The sequence below is a fragment of the Saccopteryx leptura genome, chromosome 1 (genome assembly GCF_036850995.1).
Source record: "Saccopteryx leptura isolate mSacLep1 chromosome 1, mSacLep1_pri_phased_curated, whole genome shotgun sequence".
NCBI lineage: Eukaryota > Metazoa > Chordata > Mammalia > Chiroptera > Emballonuridae > Saccopteryx > Saccopteryx leptura.
The window spans coordinates 5,319,927-5,338,980 of NC_089503.1; the positions used below are offsets into that span (position 1 = coordinate 5,319,927).

At 53.1% G+C, this 19,054-nt stretch overlaps 1 protein-coding gene across 2 annotated transcripts in view; it reads left to right on the forward strand.

Annotated features, from left to right (window-relative positions):
• Positions 1-3,179: 3,179 nt before the first annotated feature.
• TESMIN (testis expressed metallothionein like protein) overlaps positions 3,180-19,054 on the forward strand; it is a 43,003-nt gene continuing 27,128 nt past the window's right edge. For both annotated transcript variants that reach the window (XM_066386621.1, XM_066386577.1), the window contains exons 1-6: positions 3,180-3,217; positions 3,539-4,064; positions 6,606-6,758; positions 9,826-9,946; positions 11,695-11,771; positions 13,212-13,303. In XM_066386621.1, coding sequence (XP_066242718.1) covers positions 3,591-4,064; positions 6,606-6,758; positions 9,826-9,946; positions 11,695-11,771; positions 13,212-13,303 — 917 coding nt within the window. In that variant the 5' untranslated portion in view covers positions 3,180-3,217; positions 3,539-3,590. The remainder of the gene's footprint in view (positions 3,218-3,538; positions 4,065-6,605; positions 6,759-9,825; positions 9,947-11,694; positions 11,772-13,211; positions 13,304-19,054) is intronic.

A 19,054-nucleotide genomic window follows, 5' to 3' on the forward strand; every position in this document is an offset into this window, starting at 1 on the left:
TTTGTTGCTGTCTCTGTAGTTGTGTTAATAAGTAAGGTATACGTCAGGTACCAAGCTCAGGCACTTGGGACGAAGGTGAGAAACCAAGAGAGGCAGAAAAGGCCTGGAGTGGGCAGAGTGGACATCACCGGATTCGTGCCCTGGCTGAGAAGGGAGGTTGCAAAGCTGGGCTGTGGGTTTTCACTCTACATCCATTAACTCATCTACTCTCTTGTTCTGTGCCTAGGACGGTACTTGACACATTGTAGCTGCTTATTAAATACCCGTCCAGTGAATGCACAAGTTCCCTTTTCTCAACAGTTCCAAGTGCAGATCAAGCATCCCTCCAGGCACTGGGAATACAGCAGGGACCCCACCTGGTTCTGTGGTTTTGACAGGAGCTGGAGATCAGATCCCAGCTGGAGGAGGTAGAGAACCAAGAGAAGCCAGTCAAAGCATTGTAAGTGTCCACGCAGATAATGGGAGCATGGTGGGTGGGTCAGGCAGGAGGAGAAGGAAGAGTAATGAGCCCAGGGAAAGAGCTGACTTAGAAATGGATTTGAGCTGAGGCGGACCCAGTGGAGCTGGAAGAGCAGCTAGGAGCAGCGAGTGACTGGCTGAGTGTCCAGGTGGCTGTGCACGCCGGATGTGATGCCTGACACATGGGAGCTTGCTCAGTAAAGATGCCTGGCGTGTGAAGGAATGAACAAATGGGGTTAAAGTGCTCTAAGCTCACGACTGTTTGGGAAGTCCATGCTGCACTCTGCCCTACCCTGAAACTTAAACTGAGTTTTAACATGGTGCAATTATTCTGGTCATAAAATAAAAGACATTTCCAGACATATGCATGCAAATCCTGGGGAGAGGGCTGCAAAGACTTCACTCATGGTGACTCCCTCTTTGAAAGGCATGGGGTTTAAGGGAGTGTGAACTTGATCTGTGATATTTAAATATTTCTGTAGGAGAGTTTATATAGTTTTAAAAAAGAAAAAACAAGTTATCCTAGTTTTAATCTGAAGAAGTGACTAGAGCCTTCACAGGCACAGCAAGTCAATTCTCCAAAAAGTTCAGGTCAAGTATGTCTGTAAGGAACTAGCTGCTGGGAAGATAGTTCAGGTTATTCACAGGGTAGGAACCTTCCAATAGCAACGACTTAATTGCATTGTCTTCCTTTGCACTCGAATGTCCCAGGATAATTTTTTCAGATAAGTCCTAGCACATTTAAGGTTGTACCTTAAATTTGACAACTCCTCAACTGCATACAATTTTCTTGGGATTTCTCAAAGGCTAAAGTGCACAGCTAAATCATAGTATATTGTGTTGCGGGCTTGGTTACTGTTTGAAAAGTTTAAACTTTAAAAAATGGGATTATGGCAGTGGTCCCCAACCTTTTTTGGGCCACGGACCAGTTTAATGTCAGAAAATATTTTCATGGACCGGCCTTTCAGGTGGGACGGATAAATGTATCACGTGACTGAGACAAGTGTCAAGAGTAAGTCTTAGATGGATGTAACAGAGGGAATCTGGTCATTTTTAAAAAATAAAACATGGTTCAGACTTAAATACAAATAAAACGGAAATAATGTAAGTTATTTATTCTTTCTCTGCGGACTGGTACCAAATGGCCCACGGACCGGTACCGGTCCGCGGCCCGGGTGTTGGGGACCACTGGGTTAGGGGACTGACCTGAGGTGGCCACTCCTCCCCACCGCCTTTCTCTCTCTCTCTCTCTCTCTCTCTCTCTCTCCTCTCTAATATCAATAAATGAAATCTTAAGGGAAAAAATGAGACTAGGAAATTGTTTTACGTTGTCATTTTACCCAAATAACACAGGCACGTGAAACAGTACCTGAGAGTTCTGGGGAATCTCTCCTGACCACCAGCTACCTACTCCCATTCCCAGAATGCCTTTCCACTAGCCCCGGGCTGGATTGGCAGGGTCCGGCCATCTCCCTAAATAAACTTTCACTTCGTGCAGTGTTGACTTCTCTTGTGGAGGGTAGATTTAGCTCACTCCCCACCAAAGCTGTGAATTGTATTTGTTACTTCTAGGTCTTACCAGACTCCACCTCCCCCCCCCCTCCCAACACCAGTCCTCAGTGTGGGTTGTTTATGTTTGACTGAGGATGGCAGTTTTTAGTGACACATCCTAAGCTCCAGCACCAAGGGAAGGGAAGTGTGTGCCTGGCTGGGAAGATGCATCAACAAACCCCTGGCCCTCTGTCCACCCACGCCACTCCTGGGCCATCTCTACGGTGCTCGGAGCAGAAAAAGGATTAATTTGAAGACTAAGGTCAGGCCCTGGCCGGTTTGCTCAGCAGTAGAGCTCAGCCAGCATGTGGAAGTCCAAGTTTGATTCCTGGTCAGGGCACACTGGAGAAGCGACCATCTGCTTCTCTAAACATCCTCCCCCCCATTTCTCTCTCTCTCTCTCTCTCTAATCCCCTCCTGCAGCCATGGCTCAAATGGTTCAAACAAGTTGGCCCAGGGCGCTGAGGATAGCTCCATGGCCTCGCCTCAGGTGCAAAAATAGCTCAGTTGCCAAGCAACAGCACAGCGGGCCCAAATAGGCAGAGCATCGCCCTGTAGATGGCTTGTGAGATGGGTTTCGATAAGGGCACATGTGGGTGTCTGTCTCTGCCTCTCTGCCTCTCAATAAAAAAAAAGAAAAGGAAAAGAAAAGACTAAGGTCAGAAGTCAAACTAGGGAGGCCCACCAGCCCTGCATCAGAGGGGACTCGGGGCCTCAGGTTCCCCACCCGAGCCTGGAGATGCTGAGACCAGGAGCACCCTTCTTTGCCCACCTCCACGCAACGGCTGGTCCCTGGCTCCCCCTTGCCCTCCTCGCCAGCCGCCTCACGTCACCGGCCCTGCCGCTATGGCTCCCTGAGTCGCATACTCCCCCACCCGCGACTCTGTACCACTTCCAGGCCCCGCCCCCTGCCTCGCGCCCCGCCGCCCCTCCCCTTACCTGGCCCCGCCCCCTCATCTCACCTGTGTGCCCAGGTCAACGGGCCCCGCCCACCCGCCCGCTCGCTCCTTGCTCCAGGCCCCGCCCCTCCCTAGCATGGCCCCGCCCTTCTCACGTCTCACTCACCTGTGCGTCCGGGCCCCGCCCACCGCCCGCGCGCTCCACGCTCCAGGCCCCGCCCCTGTCTCGCGCCCCGCCCCTGATTTCACCCCCTCCCTCAACGGTCAACTGCTACACCTGTGCTCCCGCAATAATCCCAAAGCCACAGGTGCGTCCCTCTGGACCTGAGACCCCCTGGCCGCCGTCGGGTCTCCGCACGGCCCCGGGCTCCACCTCGGGTCTGCAGGCGCGGTGGGCGACGGTGGGTCCCTAGTCAACCCCTCGGGGGCGGCGGAGCCCCCTGTCGGTCTGTCAAGACTCCTCTCACGTCAGCCGCTCGGGAAGGGCGGGGTCCCTCCGCTGTCGCTGTCAGCGGCCTCGGCCGACGGGACCCCCGGGGCGGCCCGTGGGGACGGCGGGACCCTTCTCTCCCCATCCGCCCGCGGGCTGCGGTGGGAGCGGCCCGCCTCACCTGGGCCCCTGGTTGCAGGTGCGGCTCCGCGCTGACCCCGCGGGGCGCGAGGTGCTGTCGGTCCGCGAACATGGAGGAGACCCCGCTGCTGGGCGGCATGTCCAGTCCCGAAGACGAGATGGTGCCGGACCTGTTCAGTGCAGGGAGCCCATTTGTGGCGGAAAGCGTGCCCCTGACGGCCCCGGTGGCGGTGAAGACCGAGGAAGACGAGTTCCCCGTGTTTAAAGACCCGTACCTGAGCCCCGCCGACCCCAAAGAGCCCCTGCTGCACGCGTTCAACCCCCCGCTGGACGTGGACGGCCAGAACCGGGCCCAGGCCGAGCTCCTGGTGGATGAACACGAGGAGGGGATCCTGGGGGAGTTCCCCAGCCTCCCGGAGCTCGACCCCCTGGAAGCTGCGGTGCTGCCCGCCGCCCCGCCCCCACAGGCCTACAACGTCCACTTCCTGTCCTCCCTGCTGACCCCGCACCGGAGTCCTGCCGTGCTGCCCCCGGGGGCCTGGGCCCGGGAGGGAGCCGCCCACTCCGCTGTCCGGGTGATTCCAGTAAGAGCCGAGTGTGAAAGGGGCACAGAACCCCGCAGGCCTCCAGCGGCAGGGCTGTGAGATGCTGGCTCACACCCGCCTTTCCCTCCACAACCCTTGTTGACCGTGTCCGCCAGCCCTGGTTAGAGTCACTCATCCCAAACAGGGTGCACCCCTTTGTAATCTAGATGCATCAGCCGGCCAAGCAGCTCAGCTCTACCTGCAGGTGAACCCGTGTCTTGGGTCTCTGGTTCAAACCTGGTCTAACCCTGCAGACGAGGTACAAGAAGAAAGGGGGAAAAACTAGAAAGTGTTAACGGGCTGTTGCTGTCACAGGCTTGAGGAAGGGAGCCCCGTTTGTTAGAGTAACCGGTGTCTGTGAAGACAAATGCAGTGTGGTTGAGTGTTCGTATTCTTGCATTTATCCCCCCCACACACACACACACTCACACACTTTATATTGATGCTTTCTTCTTGGAACACATGTAATACATAGAAATCAGAGTACATTCCTGCTAATTCTCAGCTAACTACCCTCCTTTGCTGTGGAAAACCACTGGTCATTTTGTGCTCTGTTCTTGCTGAAACTAAACAAGTCTCCCTGCCCCTTTTTAAACAAATCCCCCTTTAAAGGAAGCAGAGGATCCCAAGAAAATGCTGCTCCCTGCCCAGCGATCTAGTTTGGCCAACTCGATTACTCAACCCTGAAATCATTTAGTAAATCATAAATTGAGCCCTTGCAGAAGAACCTTTGAGTTGGTGTTGAGCAGGCAGGAGCCTGACTTCCTGTACCATAAGCCAGAGCAGCAGCACCTTGGATTGCTGCTTTCTGGTTTCCTGTTGGCGGCCGGCTCCTTGGGGTCAAGGACAGGCTGGGCCTCTGCCAAGCTCATTCGACTGAGAGCGACTGCAGAGCAGCCTGCCCCTCAAGCCTTCTCCCGGCAGAGGTCTTCCTCAGAGCCTTCCACAGATGGCTTGAGGGCTACCAGTCCAAACGCGTCCTGCCTGGCACCTTCCGCCTGTTGGTCCCAGCACGGGCTCCCTTAGAAACACCATCTTTTTGGAAGGACTCACCTGTCCTCTCTCCCAGGCAGCCGGGCCGGTGGAGGTTAAGGGTAGGGAACCAGGCACAGGTGGGTTGACTGACATTTTCAGGCCTCCTTATAATCTTGTCAAATTTCAAAGCATCCCAACTTTAAAACCCTCGATTCTGAAGAGACTTTTTTTTTTTAACCCAGACTTTTTGGGGTATTTTTTTTTTTTTTGTACTTTTTCTGAAGCTGGAAACGGGGAGAGACAGTCAGACAGACTCCCGCATGCGCCCGACCGGGATCCACCCGGCACGCCCACCAGGGGGCGACACTCTGCCCACCAGGGGGCGATGCTCTGCCCCTCCGGGGTGTCGCTCTGCCGCGACCAGAGCCACTCTAGCGCCTGGGGCAGAGGCCAAGGAGCCATCCCCAGCGCCCGGGCCATCTTTACTCCAATGGAGCCTTGGCTGCGGGAGGGGAAGAGAGAGACAGAGAGGAAGGAGGGGGTGGGGGTGGAGAAGCAAATGGGCGCTTCTCCTATGTGCCCTGGCCGGGAATCGAACCCAGGTCCCCCGCACGCCAGGCCGAAGCTCTACCGCTGAGCCAACTGGCCAGGGCCAGACTTTTTGGTTTTTTGAAAATGCCATTGCCTGACCTGTGGTGGCGCAGTGGATAAAGCATCGACCTGGAAATGCTGAGGTCGCCGGTTCAAAACCCTGGGCTTGCCTGGTCAAGGCACATATGGGAGTTGATGCTTCCTGCTCCGCCCCCTTCTCTCTCTGTCTCTCTCCTCTCTCTCTCTCTCTTCTTCTCTCTCTCCTTTCCAAAATGAGTAAATAAAAAAAAAGAAAATGCCATTGATTTTCAGTAATATCATGGTATTTCTCCCTGTTCCCAGTGATTGTGCTGGTTGGTATGTAATTAAGGTGACAGGGTAGAGCACAGCGTAAGCACAAGGTTGGCGGTCATTCCCACCCTTGTCCTTTTGCTCTCATTATGGTCTTACAGGTCAGTTAGGAAAGCTTTACTAGTTAATTATAACTTTTACTACCAATACATTGTAAGTGGTGTTATAAATATTCTGGAAACAGCAGCAGGAATTTCAGGATCCGCAGAGGGAAAAAGCAAACAATTGATGAGAACACTTCATACAACCTGATGAGCCTGCTCTAAGGACGGTGACAAAGTGTCTGCCTCTCAGGAAGGTCCCACCGGGCCACCTGCTTCACTGGCATGGGGGTGGTCAAGCAGCTTGAGAGAGGGCCGCCCGACCAACCCAGAAATCTCTTCAGCGACTTCTGCTGGGCGCCACATGGAGATCATGCCTCCACAGCTCGTGGGCAGATGGTCAGGGCCCTTCATCCCCAGTGAGGGCTGGTCAGACAACTGGTTGCCCCGTAGGGAGAGTCAGAGTGAGGAAGGGAGGCACGCAGGGTGAGCTGTGACATGTACGGAGAGTGTTCTAAAGTATGCAGACTGTTGACCCCGCTGTCCACAATGTGATTTCTAAAGTAATGCCTGCTTTTCTTAGGTTGAAGTAAAGGAAGGTGGTGGTCCCAACATGAGTGAGAATCCGGAGGGCACCGCTCTGCAGAGCCCTCTTTCCCAGGAGCCCTGCAAGTTCCCAGCATCCCAGGACGCAGAGGAGGCCTCCGGCAGCTCTCACAAGGACACAAGCCCCATGGTAACCACACCAAAGAAAGTGTGGCTGTCCCTTATTGTCAGTTACTGAGTCAACAGGACTTGTTATTTCAGTCACTATTTTTTTATTCTGCTTAGTTGTTGAATCAACATTTTTTGTTGTCTCATCTATCAAGAGGGACATACAAAGAACCTTCCTAATATTCCTTTCACCTCTAAGATTCCCATTTCTACCTAGTGTTAGCACGTCAAACACAGATTAGGGATCGCTGTGGTTTTTTAAGGACAGTAAACACTCATCACGTCAGTTAGCGCAGACCCAGGCCGGCCCAGGCCCAGGAACGGGCAGCCCCCTGAGCTGGGCAGGTGGGCCCACCGTGGGGTGGGTGGGGCTCCGGCCGCAGGCCAGAGGCTGCTTCCCCTCCTTCCTGCCTCCCCGTTTCTGACAGTACCACCTGACACTCCTGCAGGACAGGGAGTCAGCAGCATCTGTGGTTCGGGCGATATTTTCCTTTAATCCTCTTATCGAGTGTGTACAGTAGGCATTCTTTTTATCTCCATTTTATGGATAAGAAAACATGTTACACCAGGTCCCAGCTTGCATGGGGTGCCTCGGGACTCGGGTCTCAGTGGTGAGGACTAGCAGGGAGGGGGGCAGGGAACCCACCCCGAGCACCCTGTGAGCGAAGAGCCCAAACCACCGACACTGCCCTCCTCCTAGCTGCTCCTCGTTCTGAGAAAAGAGCCCTTGGCCCTGAGGCATACACTTGCCTGGGAAATGCTTAAAAAGAGCTCAAGGTGAGCTTGGGCTTAGCTAGGGCGTACACGGCACTCACCTCTCTGTCTGTGGTCTACTCAGGCCCACGGGGTCTGAGAGCAGCGTTTTTCCAGGACACAAGGGCCAGGTGAGCAGGACAGTTACAGCAGACCACTGAGGAACGTCAGCACACACCCAGAGGGGCAGGGCCACGCCTGGATTGTGCCATGGACAGAGGCCTGGCGAGTCCACTCTGAGCCTTTCTCTCAGTGTGTGTGTATGTCTGTGTCCGTGTCTGTGTCTGCCTGCCTGTGCGCATGTGCACAGCTATAACTTAACCCTCCACATATAAATAAAATTCCAACTGAGTGTGAATGTTGGCCTCTTCATCGAACGTCAGGATGATCTGAGGCTTTGATGCAGTGATCAGTACCTCATTAGCATAGGCTCTACATCTATTTTGGTAATGTTGATTCTTCATGTTTAGCTGAGCTGTCTTGTCTGGGAAACCCAAAGGCAACCTAAAGGCAGACACCACAGCCTCTGGGTCTTGGTGGCTTTCCCGTCGGAGGTGCTGCTCTTGCCTTGGCCGAGCTGCAGACAGCAAGCTCGGGCTGCGTGGCTGGGCTGGCGTGATGGACAGGTGGGCTCACCTGCTCCTGAAAACAGGTCTGAGGTCAGAATCCAACCAGCTGGTCTGAGAGCACTGGTCAAGCCCAGGAACACTGAGGTGGCTTCTTAGAATTTTCTGGTTCTTGGATTAACCTTTCTAAGTTGTACTTATAGGAAACTAATAGACATTTAAAAATTCCATATGTTAAATAATAACATGTGCATGCAACAGGAAAGAACAATTGTCATGAGATTAAAGTGTGTGCCCAGCTACCGAGATGGAGTTGGGGGCGAAGTCTTTCTGTGGCCTGGGGAACAGCCCCTGAGCTCACCGGGCAGACATGGGCAGAGAGAGGTGGGGCAGGAACCCACCGCCCACCCACGCACCTCGAGGCACATCTCCTTCCAGACAGCGTGTAATTCTAGAGCAGGGGCAGTCAACCTTTTTATACCTACCGCCCACTTTTATATCTCTTTGTTAATAGTAAAATTTTCTAATCACCCACCAGTTCCATAGTAATGGTGATTTATAAAGTAGGGAAGTAACTTTACTTTATAAAATTTATAAAGCAGGCCCTGGCCGATTGGCTCAGCAGTAGAGCATCGGCCTGGCGTGCGGGGGACCCGGGTTCGATTCCCGGCCAGGGCACATAGGAGAAGCGCCCATTTGCTTCTCCACCCCCCCTCCTTCCTCTCTGTCTCTCTCTTCCCCTCCCGCAGCCAAGGCTCCATTGGAGCAAAGATGGCCCGGGCGCTGGGGATGGCTCCTTGGCCTCTGCCCCAGGCGCTAGAGTGGCTCTGGGCACACAGAGCGACGCCCCGGAGGGCCAGAGCATCGCCCCCTGGTGGGCAGAGCATCACCCCTGGTGGGCGTGCCGGGTGGATCCCGGTCGGGCGCATGCGGGAGTCTGTCTGACTGTCTCTCCCCGTTTCCAGCTTCAGAAAAATACAAAAAAATAAAATAAATAAAATAAAATAAAATTTATAAAGCAGAGTTACAGCAAGTTAAAGCATATAATAATAATTACTTACCAAGTACTTTATGTCGGATTTTCACTGTTTGGCAGAATAAATCTTTATAAAACAACTTACTATAATTAAATCTATCTTTTTATTTATACTTTGGTGGCTCTGCTACCGCCCACCATGAAAGCTGGAGCGCCCCCTAGTGGGCAGTAGGGACCAGGTTGACCACCACTGGCCTAGAGGAAGAAATCTAGAGCAGATCTACAGCTTACCATTTTCCATGAAAATGTCAATTCTGGGCTAAAGCTGTGTCTCAGATTGAAGGGAATGTACGTCATGTTACTGGATGGCTTTTAGAAACTGCAACCTGAGCCTGACCGGACAGTGGGGCAGTGGATAGAACGTTGGACTGGGATGCAGAGGACCCAGGTTCGAGACCCCGAGGTTGCCAGCTTGAGTGCAGGTTCATCTGGTTTGAGCAAAAGCTCACCAGCTTGGACCCAAAGTCGCTGGCTCAAGCAAGGGGTTACTCGGTCTGCTGAAGGCCCACGGTCAAGGCACATATGAGAAAGCAATCAATGAACAACTAAGGTGTCGCCACGAAAAACTGATGATTGATGCTTCTCATCTCTCTCCATTCCCGCCTGTCTATCCCTGTCTGTCCCTCTCTCTGACTCTCTCTCTGTCCCTGAAAATAAATAAATAAATAAATAAATCTTAATTAAAAAAAAAAAAAAGATAGAAACTGCAACCTGATCATTGTTTTCCATTTCAGGTGCTGTGTCAGCTGAAAGGGGGGACACAGATGCTATGTCTAGACAACTCTGGCCAAGGAGAGCTAAAAGCACTCCGTCTGGTTCCTCAGTATCAAGACCAACACAGCTGTCTACAGTCAGGTACAAAGTCACCTAGCTTAAAAATTATGTCATCTATCATGTGTAAGTTGGTCATTGGTAAGTGAATATATTTGGCTTTGTATATAGAATAAAAGTGAAATAGGCAGTTTGGGTGTTAAATAGGCAATTTGGCAAACTTTGTATGCCATAGAAGTGAGCTAAGAACAAAAAAAATATTACGGACTAATTTATGTGCATTGTATTGACTGTTTCAAATTCTCAGATCGTCATCCTTTACTTCCCGCTCTGCAGAGAGCTTTGTGTTCTAACAGGTGACGATTCATACCAACAAGCAGGTATGCCTAGAGGCGTGGTATAAACTAATGCTTAATGTAAACATTTTTGTGTACTACCATGAGCTCTGAAATAACTGTATCAAATGCTGATCATCTGACATTCATTTGCTTGTAAACTTCTTCAAACTGTCAAGATAATAATAAATGACATAGAGTATACTTACTTCCTTATCCTAAATGCCTTATGAGTGGTTAAAGAAAATTTAAATGGCATAGCTTTAGGGTTGTTTATATAGAAGTTAGACAAGAATTTTTGGAAATGGCCATTCCTATGTGGGCTATATACATAATTGCATTACTCTAAATCTTGGGTTAACCAGAATATTTCTTTATCAGATGATTCACTGACCTTGCCCATAATTTGAATCAACACTAAAGTTGGATGTCATTTCAATGGACCTTTGGAGTCTGGGGCAAAAAGAAAGACTGTGACTCATATTCCATCCCAACAGTCTCTTTATCCAGGGACAGTCAAATGCCTTCATGACACTGCCTTTGCTTATGGTGCAGAAGCAGGGGTGGGGCTTTGGCTCCGCACAGCTGTGGCTTCTGGGGCTGTGTCCTCTGTAGCTTAGGGCTGCCTCCCGTCCTCCACACGGCAGGGAGGGGCTCTTCCTAACTCCCCTCCTTCCGGCACACGATCAAACCCGAGGCCATCAGATCCGCAGAAGGCGAGGGTTTGTGTAATGCTCTCCAAATCCATTCCTTGTCATATACTCAAACCTCCTGGCCCAGTCCCCTTTGTTATGCTGTAAACATACTAATTTTCACCATAAAATAACTGCACCCTGACCAGCATCTCAAGGTGACCTTGCTTGGCGGCTACACCAGCCTGGCATTTGGCTGCTGGGTGATTCAGGAGATGAAGAGGTGTCTCTCCTCCCACCGGGACCTGCCAGCATGGAGTTCACAGGCCTTTTGTGCTCAGGAATGTTTACACGGTGTCCTTAGGCCAAAGAAATTCCTGTCGGTCCTAGTCCTTAAGTAGTTTGGTCCAAATAGCCTAATAAATATATACTTATATCCTAACAACTTAGTAACCAGTTGAAAGAATACACAGCAAGTAGTTCTGGTGTCCGACAGATGGCGCCGTGCTTTCTTTGAAAATGCCCCGCACTCCCTGCTGAGTTTGCCGCCCCTCCAGGCCTGGGCAGCGTGTGGGAACCAGGCACTTTGTGTAGCAGGTTGTCCCTGGAGCTCAAGCTGAGTAGCTTTATGGCAGAGAAAAAGGCTGTAATATGTAAAACAAAAACAAAAACAAACAAACAACAACAACAAAAACGTTGACCTGAAAGGTTTTATAGAATAAAGCACAAAAAGAGGATGAAGATAAGTCAGTGACTCTGCACGGGATGAACCCATGACACAGCTTCGTCTGTGTTCTCTCCTCCGTGTGCAAGTGGACGATAAACACGGCGTGGTGTCAGTTCGTTTCCACTGTCTTCCTTACAGAGGTCCCTAAGCCAGTGACGACTTTGGTCGGAAGATTTTTGCCAGTACCCACAAAATTAAATCTCATCACGCAGCAGGTGAGTCACTGTTTTTATAAATACAGCGGGGAATTATTGTCTCTTGAAATGTAGATTGTCAAAGCTGCAGTTTGTCAGGAAATATAACGTAACCTCCACTTAAAGCTCAACAGTGAAACATCTACCGAGCAGTCACCCCCTCCCGCTCGGTGTCAGACAGGCAGAGGGGACGCGATAAGCCCCAGACCCAGCTCTCTGCCAACTCTGTGTGACTGTCGTCCTTCCCACGGCCGCTGGGCCATCGCTCTGCCCGTTGGCTGGGCTCGTCCTGGCGGTCCTGCCCTCAGCGCATGCCACTCACTCAGTGTGGACTGTCCCTCACCTTCCTCGGGGATATGGAAATGCTTTTCTAGAATTTAGGATGCTTTTATGATTACACTCTCATGCACATGTATTAACTGTAAGACAAACCTGCTCTTTCCCTACATCTTGATACAGTGTCAGGCGAGCTGAGTGTGCGCGTCTGTGAGGGAGATGGCTCCACTTGGAGCATTGAAGTGGGGGGTCTCTCAGACATCAAAGTGATGGTCTCGTGTGGGAGTGGGGTTCAGCGGGAGGAATTCTGGGCTGGAGGGATGGAGTCGGTGCACAGATGGGACTTAATGCCATGAGACTAGAGGATGTCTCCGAGACGCGGGTTTAAAGACAGGTATTTGTTGAGTGACTACATAAACAAGAGTACTCACGAGCACAGGAGATGGGCCAGTCTAAGCCATGACCTTGTGAGTGCCCCAGGCAGGGACTCCTCCCTCCTGGCCGCCCCACCACCACCAAGTTTTCATCGGAGGAAGGGACAAGGATTGGCTGTTTAACTCTGATATAGACAAATCTCAAAACCTAAATTTGTCCAATATGTTTACTTTCTCCAAGCTCTGATAAGAAGGAAGCCAGGTCAGAGGGACCCTGCTAGCCTGTCTTTCTCTGAGAGTGCTGCCCGTGCACCGTGCGCTGAGGAGCATAAACAGGAGCCCAGGAGGCAGAGGCACGGATAAAGCAGAGATTGTGGCATTGACTACAGAAAAATTTTAATAGATGAGAAAGTAATGATTGCTAATGAGACATCAAATGCCAAGCTCTCGTGTTATACTAAAGCTATAATAATAATGGACATTTTTCATTTACAGAAATTTGTAACTGAGTTTATTTCACAAATTGAAAAAGACGGCCGATGCAGGGTCCTGGCCTGCCAGCTGACAGCTATGTGTCCTGCTTGCCCACTGGCTACAGCCTGGCCATGGCCTCCCCGCATCCAGGGGGTCTGGGCCCAGCTGGGGGCTTGTGGAGTCATCCTGGTAGCGAGACCCAGGCGTTGTTGTCAAGGGATTGTGACATAAAGCTCTAGAGGAAAAGGGATCGTTTTTCTCTGTACCTCGGGGCTGAGGGGGTGGAATTTTTAAAACAAAAACTAATTCAAAATATGCTCGCCTTGGCTTTCTGCAGCCGGAAGATGGCGCCTTGCCGTCCGTGGTCAACGGGTCTGCGTTCCCCTCGGGACCAGCTCTTTCCGGACCCCCCAAGATCACTTTGGCTGGGTAAGGATTGAAGCCACCGACTGTCACTCTCTTTAAGAGTTTTAGAGGCTCTCTGTGTACATTTGTGACTTTCTTCTAAGTTATAACATTAGCTTTACCTGCAACCGTCATGAGCGCTAAAGGATTTCTTGCGTCATGCGTGCCACCGACGGTGCTGCTGCGCGGGGCGCTGGGTCTGCGCGGGGCGCTGGGTCTGCGCGGGCGCTGGGTCTGCGCGGGCGCTGGGTCTGCGCGGGCGCTGGGTCTGCGCTGCGGCAGGGGCCCCGCTCCATCCGCGGGCTCGGCCGCGTCTGCGGAGCTCTCTCGGTCGCACTTTGGTTTGCGCGAGCCGTTCTGTTTCTTTCTTTGTCTCTTTTCTGTTTTTCTTTTGCTGTCATCATCATAAGCCATGTAGCAGTCAGTGAACCTGGATGTCGGTCTTTTGCACCTCGCCTGTGGGGTCCGCTCACTCTCTGGCAGGTGCCGGGGAGGCACACCCTCCAGTGGACGTGGGCTGCACTTCTTTACTTACCTGGGATCTTGTCAAGCCATTTTCAAGTGGTGCCTGTAACTGTAACTAACGAGACTAGTGCAGCCGGTTGACTCTCTGCAGTTACCACTCATGTCTAACCGTGGGTGGGGCAGCGCTTGGCGCTCGGGGAGTCCGTCCGTTGGTCCTGGAGACTATCTGTCCCGCTCCAGGGGTGCAGGCACTCTGATGCAGCCGTGCCTTGGGCCTGAAGGAGCTCAGGCTGAGCGACGCAGGGCTTGTGGGCTCCTGTGGGGTCCGCTGTGGGGCTCCTGTCCGTGGAGGCGCCGCGCAGTGTGAGGAGGGTTGTTTGGGCAGTAAGAGGGCAGTTCTGGAGACCCCACATGGGGCTCGGGTGGCCGCCCCTCCAGGCTCAGCAACGCTCTCCGCCGGCTCCCTGCTGCTATGGTACCGACAGGCCGACGATGAGTTTCTGCTAATTCACGGACTGACGCCGCCGTTCTCCGAGGTTCACTCTGAGTGGCCGCATCGCGGTGTGCTGCTGTGACGGGAACCGCTCCTGTCGGCAGGGCCTAAACGTTTCTGGACAAAGCGAAACAATGTGAGCAACGTGCAGACCCTGCCGGTAGCATTACAGGTTCAGTTACACAGTGTGACTGAAGATGTCCCGGTCCCTCGTTCTCACTTCAACTTCCTTGTGACCTGCATTGCGAGGTGCTTTAGCTCGTCCAGAACATTCCAGGGGCTGGTGCCTCTCTCCTTTACTTCAAGTGTGTGATCCACAGCCACGGTGCATGGGTGCCTCGGTGGCTCCCGGGAGCAGAGGAGCAGCCCCCACGGTCCCCCCTGCAGGGGGTCTCCCCTCTGGGTGCAGAGGAGCAGCCCCCACGGTCCCCCCTGCAGGGGTCTCCCCTCCGGGTGCAGAGGAGCAGCCCCCACGGTCCCCCCTGCAGGGGTCTCCCCTCCGGGTGCAGAGGAGCAGCCCCCACGGTCCCCCAGCAGGGGGTCTCCCCTCCGGGTGCAGAGGAGCAGCCCCCACGGTCCCCCTGCAGGGGTCTCCCCTCCGGGTGCAGAGGAGCAGCCCCCACGGTCCCCCCTGCAGGGGTCTCCCTCCGCCCCACCCCCACCCTGTCTCCAGCCAGTTTCCTCAGGCAGCCACCATCTCCTTCATCCTGAAGGAATCAGGCAGGTCATAAAGGGTTTTACATGATAAATGATGAGCTGGGAGCAACATGAGCTTTGTGTTTGTATTTTTTGCTGCAGATAATTACTTGACTTGCTGTCACTGCCCGACTGGGCCCTGACCACTTGTATCCGAGGCTCCCTGTGGGGATGGTCTCCTGGAGTGCCTGCTTACCGCGTGTCTGTGGAAAGGGGCCGCTCAGGGGCAGCAGCTGTGTCACTCCCGGCCCTGGCCCAGAGCTGTCCACCGCCTCAGATTTCTGGTTAGCTTCCTGTTGGACCCGCACAGGGCAGGGTCACACTGGGGCTGCAGGTGCCAGAAGGAGCTCTGTGCATGCTTCACACGTTTCTCTCTCACTGAGCAGGTGACGTGGCGAGTTCACACCCAGTCATCATTCTCAGAGTGGGTGTCAGCCAGCTAACTTACCAACTAGCTTATCCTATCGACAAAGACCCGTGTCCTGTCACCCCACCTAGCTTTAATGATCTGCTGATCAAGCGTCCGTGTGCGCTCTGTCGCTGCTGCTATTCTCGGTAACTTAATGACGGTTATACTCGAGAAAATGCAAGGTTCTGCTTTGCTGGAAATTGTTTTCTCAGAGATGATGTCACGTCCCACTGCAGGAAAGTTTGTTTATAATGTTTTTCTGAGGCAGATTGTCCGTTTCCCTTATAACTCTTCAGTTTTCAGATTGGTGTGGAAGTTTTCCCAGTCCAGTGCCCGTTACAATCAACGAGTCCCCAGCTGTCCCCTCGGGCACTCGGGGCTCGTTCCAAATGCCGAGTCTTTGTTTGTGCTGGTATTCCCACTAAAACCTCCTTTAGGCCAATAATAAAACCCCTCACAACCTTAAGAGCTGAAGTAAGTCTTACCTCCTTCAAAAGGACTTGAACTTCTCCCACCCATAGTAAACTGTCCTGTCTCCAAAATGTATACCTTACAGTCAGTAGCAAGCAAACTGAATGTTTTTTGTTTTGTTTTGTTTTCTTACAGGGACAGAGAGAGAGGGATAGATAGGGACAGACAGACAGCAACGGAGAGAGATGAGAAGCATTAATTATCAGTTTTTCGTTGCAATACCTTAGTTGTTCATTGATTGCTTTCTCATATGTGCCTTGACCGTGGACCTTCAGCAGACCAAGTAACCCCTTGCTCGAGCCAGTGACCTTGGGTCCAAGCTGTTGAGCTTTGCTCAAACCAGATGAGCCTGTGCTCAAGCTGGCGACCTCAGGGTCTCGAACCTGGGTCCTCCACATCCCAGTCTGACACTCTATCCACTGCGCCACCACCTGGTCAGGCGCAAACTGAATGTTGATTATCTTCTGTTCTCTAGTTTTCCAATTGTGTGTGTATCGTGTCCTGAATGACATGGTGGGTCCCCCAGGACGGCACTGTACATACACTTTTTAAATTGTGAATTCTTTGGTGTCACCTGAACCACTTATTGCAGTCCCGGCCACATGACGTCCCCTGGCGAATGCTTGCTGGCACCCTCCTGACAGTAGACACTCACTAAACCACACTTTCTCCTTCCACAGTGACAACGTGTCACCACTGGAATGCCTCTTGGCACCCCACCTCATTTTTTGTAGGAGTTGGGTTCCTCTGGACAGGGAGTGGCTGGCTGCCCTGTGCCCCTCTTGAGGGGCAGGTCTGAGAAGACCCAGGGCAAGGGCAGAGGAGAGAGTGTCCGCGCCCCTGCTCTGAACAGCTCGTGTCTGATTCAAGGTGGACACTCCTGGGCAGTACAGGGGACTTACAACTCTCCTGTCTATAGGGGGAAGTAAACCAGAGGAAGGTAAATTAAGATAGTGTTCAGTGACATGCTTGGGGCCATTATCTTGACAGTAAGGGAGCTCTCCAGAAGAAGTGACATCAGCGGCTTGTGCATGAGTCAAGACCATTGCTGTTTGGGCTGGGGGGCCTGGGGGCGCCAAACAAACACAGATGGAGAGTGGTGGGGAGTGCCCACAGGTCACGCGTGTCAGGCCGGGGAGTCTTTGCCAGAGCGCATAGGACGGCTGAGCTACAACGTGGGACGACCGCAGTCCTGACTCGGGGCGGTTGGGTGTGTGAGGACAGAGTCCCTGGGGAAGGGCCTCGCCCAGCACACTCTCTTTAGGGCACTTGTGCTGAGCGGTGGCACCGAGTGCTTCCTGTGTCTGTGTGGCGACAGCAGATGGTCTGTGGTGTTAAGTGTTAAGTGTGGGCCAAGCACTGGAGTGGCTGCTGCAGGAACCCAAGACCCACATGTGAGGCTGCCCGGAGCAGCCTGTGGGCGTGGGAGGTGCCTGCACACGTGACCTTGGGAGCACGTGGCCGATGACAGGGCTGCCCTCCCCAGGGGCAGCCCCAATAGCAAGTGAGGTGTTGCCCGTGTGCCCTCCTCCTCACCATGAGTTCCTACCAGCCCCAGTTCCGTCAGCGAGTGCCATCCCAGAGCAGCCCTCGGAGCTTCTCCTGAGTTCTGAGCCGTGGCTGCCTCCCCCCCACCCTGTGTTTAGCAGCGTCTGGGACACATCTGTCTGTCCCCCTCTGGTGGCCCTGAGGGTGGCTTATGGGCTCACTCTCAGCGCAGCAGTCGGGCGGGAGGCCCATGATGGCCACGTGACTGCCGGCAACACGCTCTGGTGCCGATGACGTTGGGCTGGTGCCTCGGCCCTCACCCTGCTACGGCACCAGGGACGGCGGTTATATGCTGTTCTCCAACTTGTACCTTCCACTGTTCAGATTTTAGAAACTACTAAACATAGAACTGGCAATAGCTATTTGGTGTGGGGGCCACACACACTAGAGGTTTAAGCAGATGAGGGAAGGGACTGCAGGAAGGCTTCTTGGGGAGGGGACAGCGATGGGACCTCCCTGGCACCCCAGCCTCCTAGCCAGGCACCTGCAGAATAGACGCTGTCTGCAAACAGTGTCTGGTGTTGAGATTTTCAGTAATTGTTCAAAAACACCAGATGCTTAGCTGATTCTCTTTTTAAAGAGTAACAATCTGAATACATTTTCCTTTTTAATCTTTATAGAGTAACTCTTAGTTCATGGGCCTCAAAGTCTAAACAGCCATGTAACTGTACCAAATCCCAGTGTCTGCAATTGTAAGTAACCACAAATCCTTCCTTATTAAATAGAAATAAGGGTGTTATAAGTCAGTCCAGACGAACCTAACTGGCTAGCAGGGTGCGTGCCACAGGGAAGACTCGGCCGCTGCGGCCAGAGCAGAAGCCACACTTCACGGCTCCTGCTTCAGTGTTGTCGTGGGGCCTCGACCACCTGACTCGGCAAAGGGTGCTGTCCACACTGCAGGCGGAGCCGTGTCCTCGGGCTTGGGCTTCGGTCTCCAGCCCGTCAGACACCTGTGGGGCCTTGTCGAGCATGGACTGTAACATTTCCACGTGCTAGTTTTTAAAAGTTTGATGGATTGGTGGTTTATTCTATATCAAATTTTTTTCAGAAAACATTCACCCCCAGGGATGCCAGCTCTCGGGGGCAGTGGGCAGCTTGTGAAGCAGAGTCATGGGCCTGGTGGGCCTACGGCTGAAATGGGGGAGGCCTTGTCACTGTGCTTGCACTTGCCCGCCCCCCGCTGTCCTGCCAAGCGCAGCCTGTGCTGTGGGGTGTCCGCCCCACTCTCGGCTCCTGCTCCTGCCAGCTCTGTCCGCCCTGAGTGCCTAGCTGGTTTGAGTCCCCTGTTGGGAGCAGGCGTCCCAGTCCCTGTGTCTGACAGCCCTGACCGCCACCCTCACGGGCTCTCACACTGCAGGGCTCCTGCCGAAGCCACTGCGTGCCCCGTCGACAGGACAGTGAGGTGGGGGCAGCTGTCGGTTAAAATCCAGAAGTGCATGAAACCCGGTTCAGGAGGAAACTGGAAAAGCAAACTGATTTTTTAAAGAAGTCCTGCTGAAATCTAGGGTTGCCTTTGAAAGTAACTGGGCTGTCGCTGGCAGCCTGTGAGGTTGGAGACGCCACAAGACACCAGGCGAGGACTCAGCCTCACAGCTCAGGGTGAGGAGGAAGGAGAGTGAGGGAACCGGGCCACGTGGCCTGCCCGGGGGAACTTCCACGCTGGGGAGGGTGCCGTGGCAGTGTCTTTGGGCGG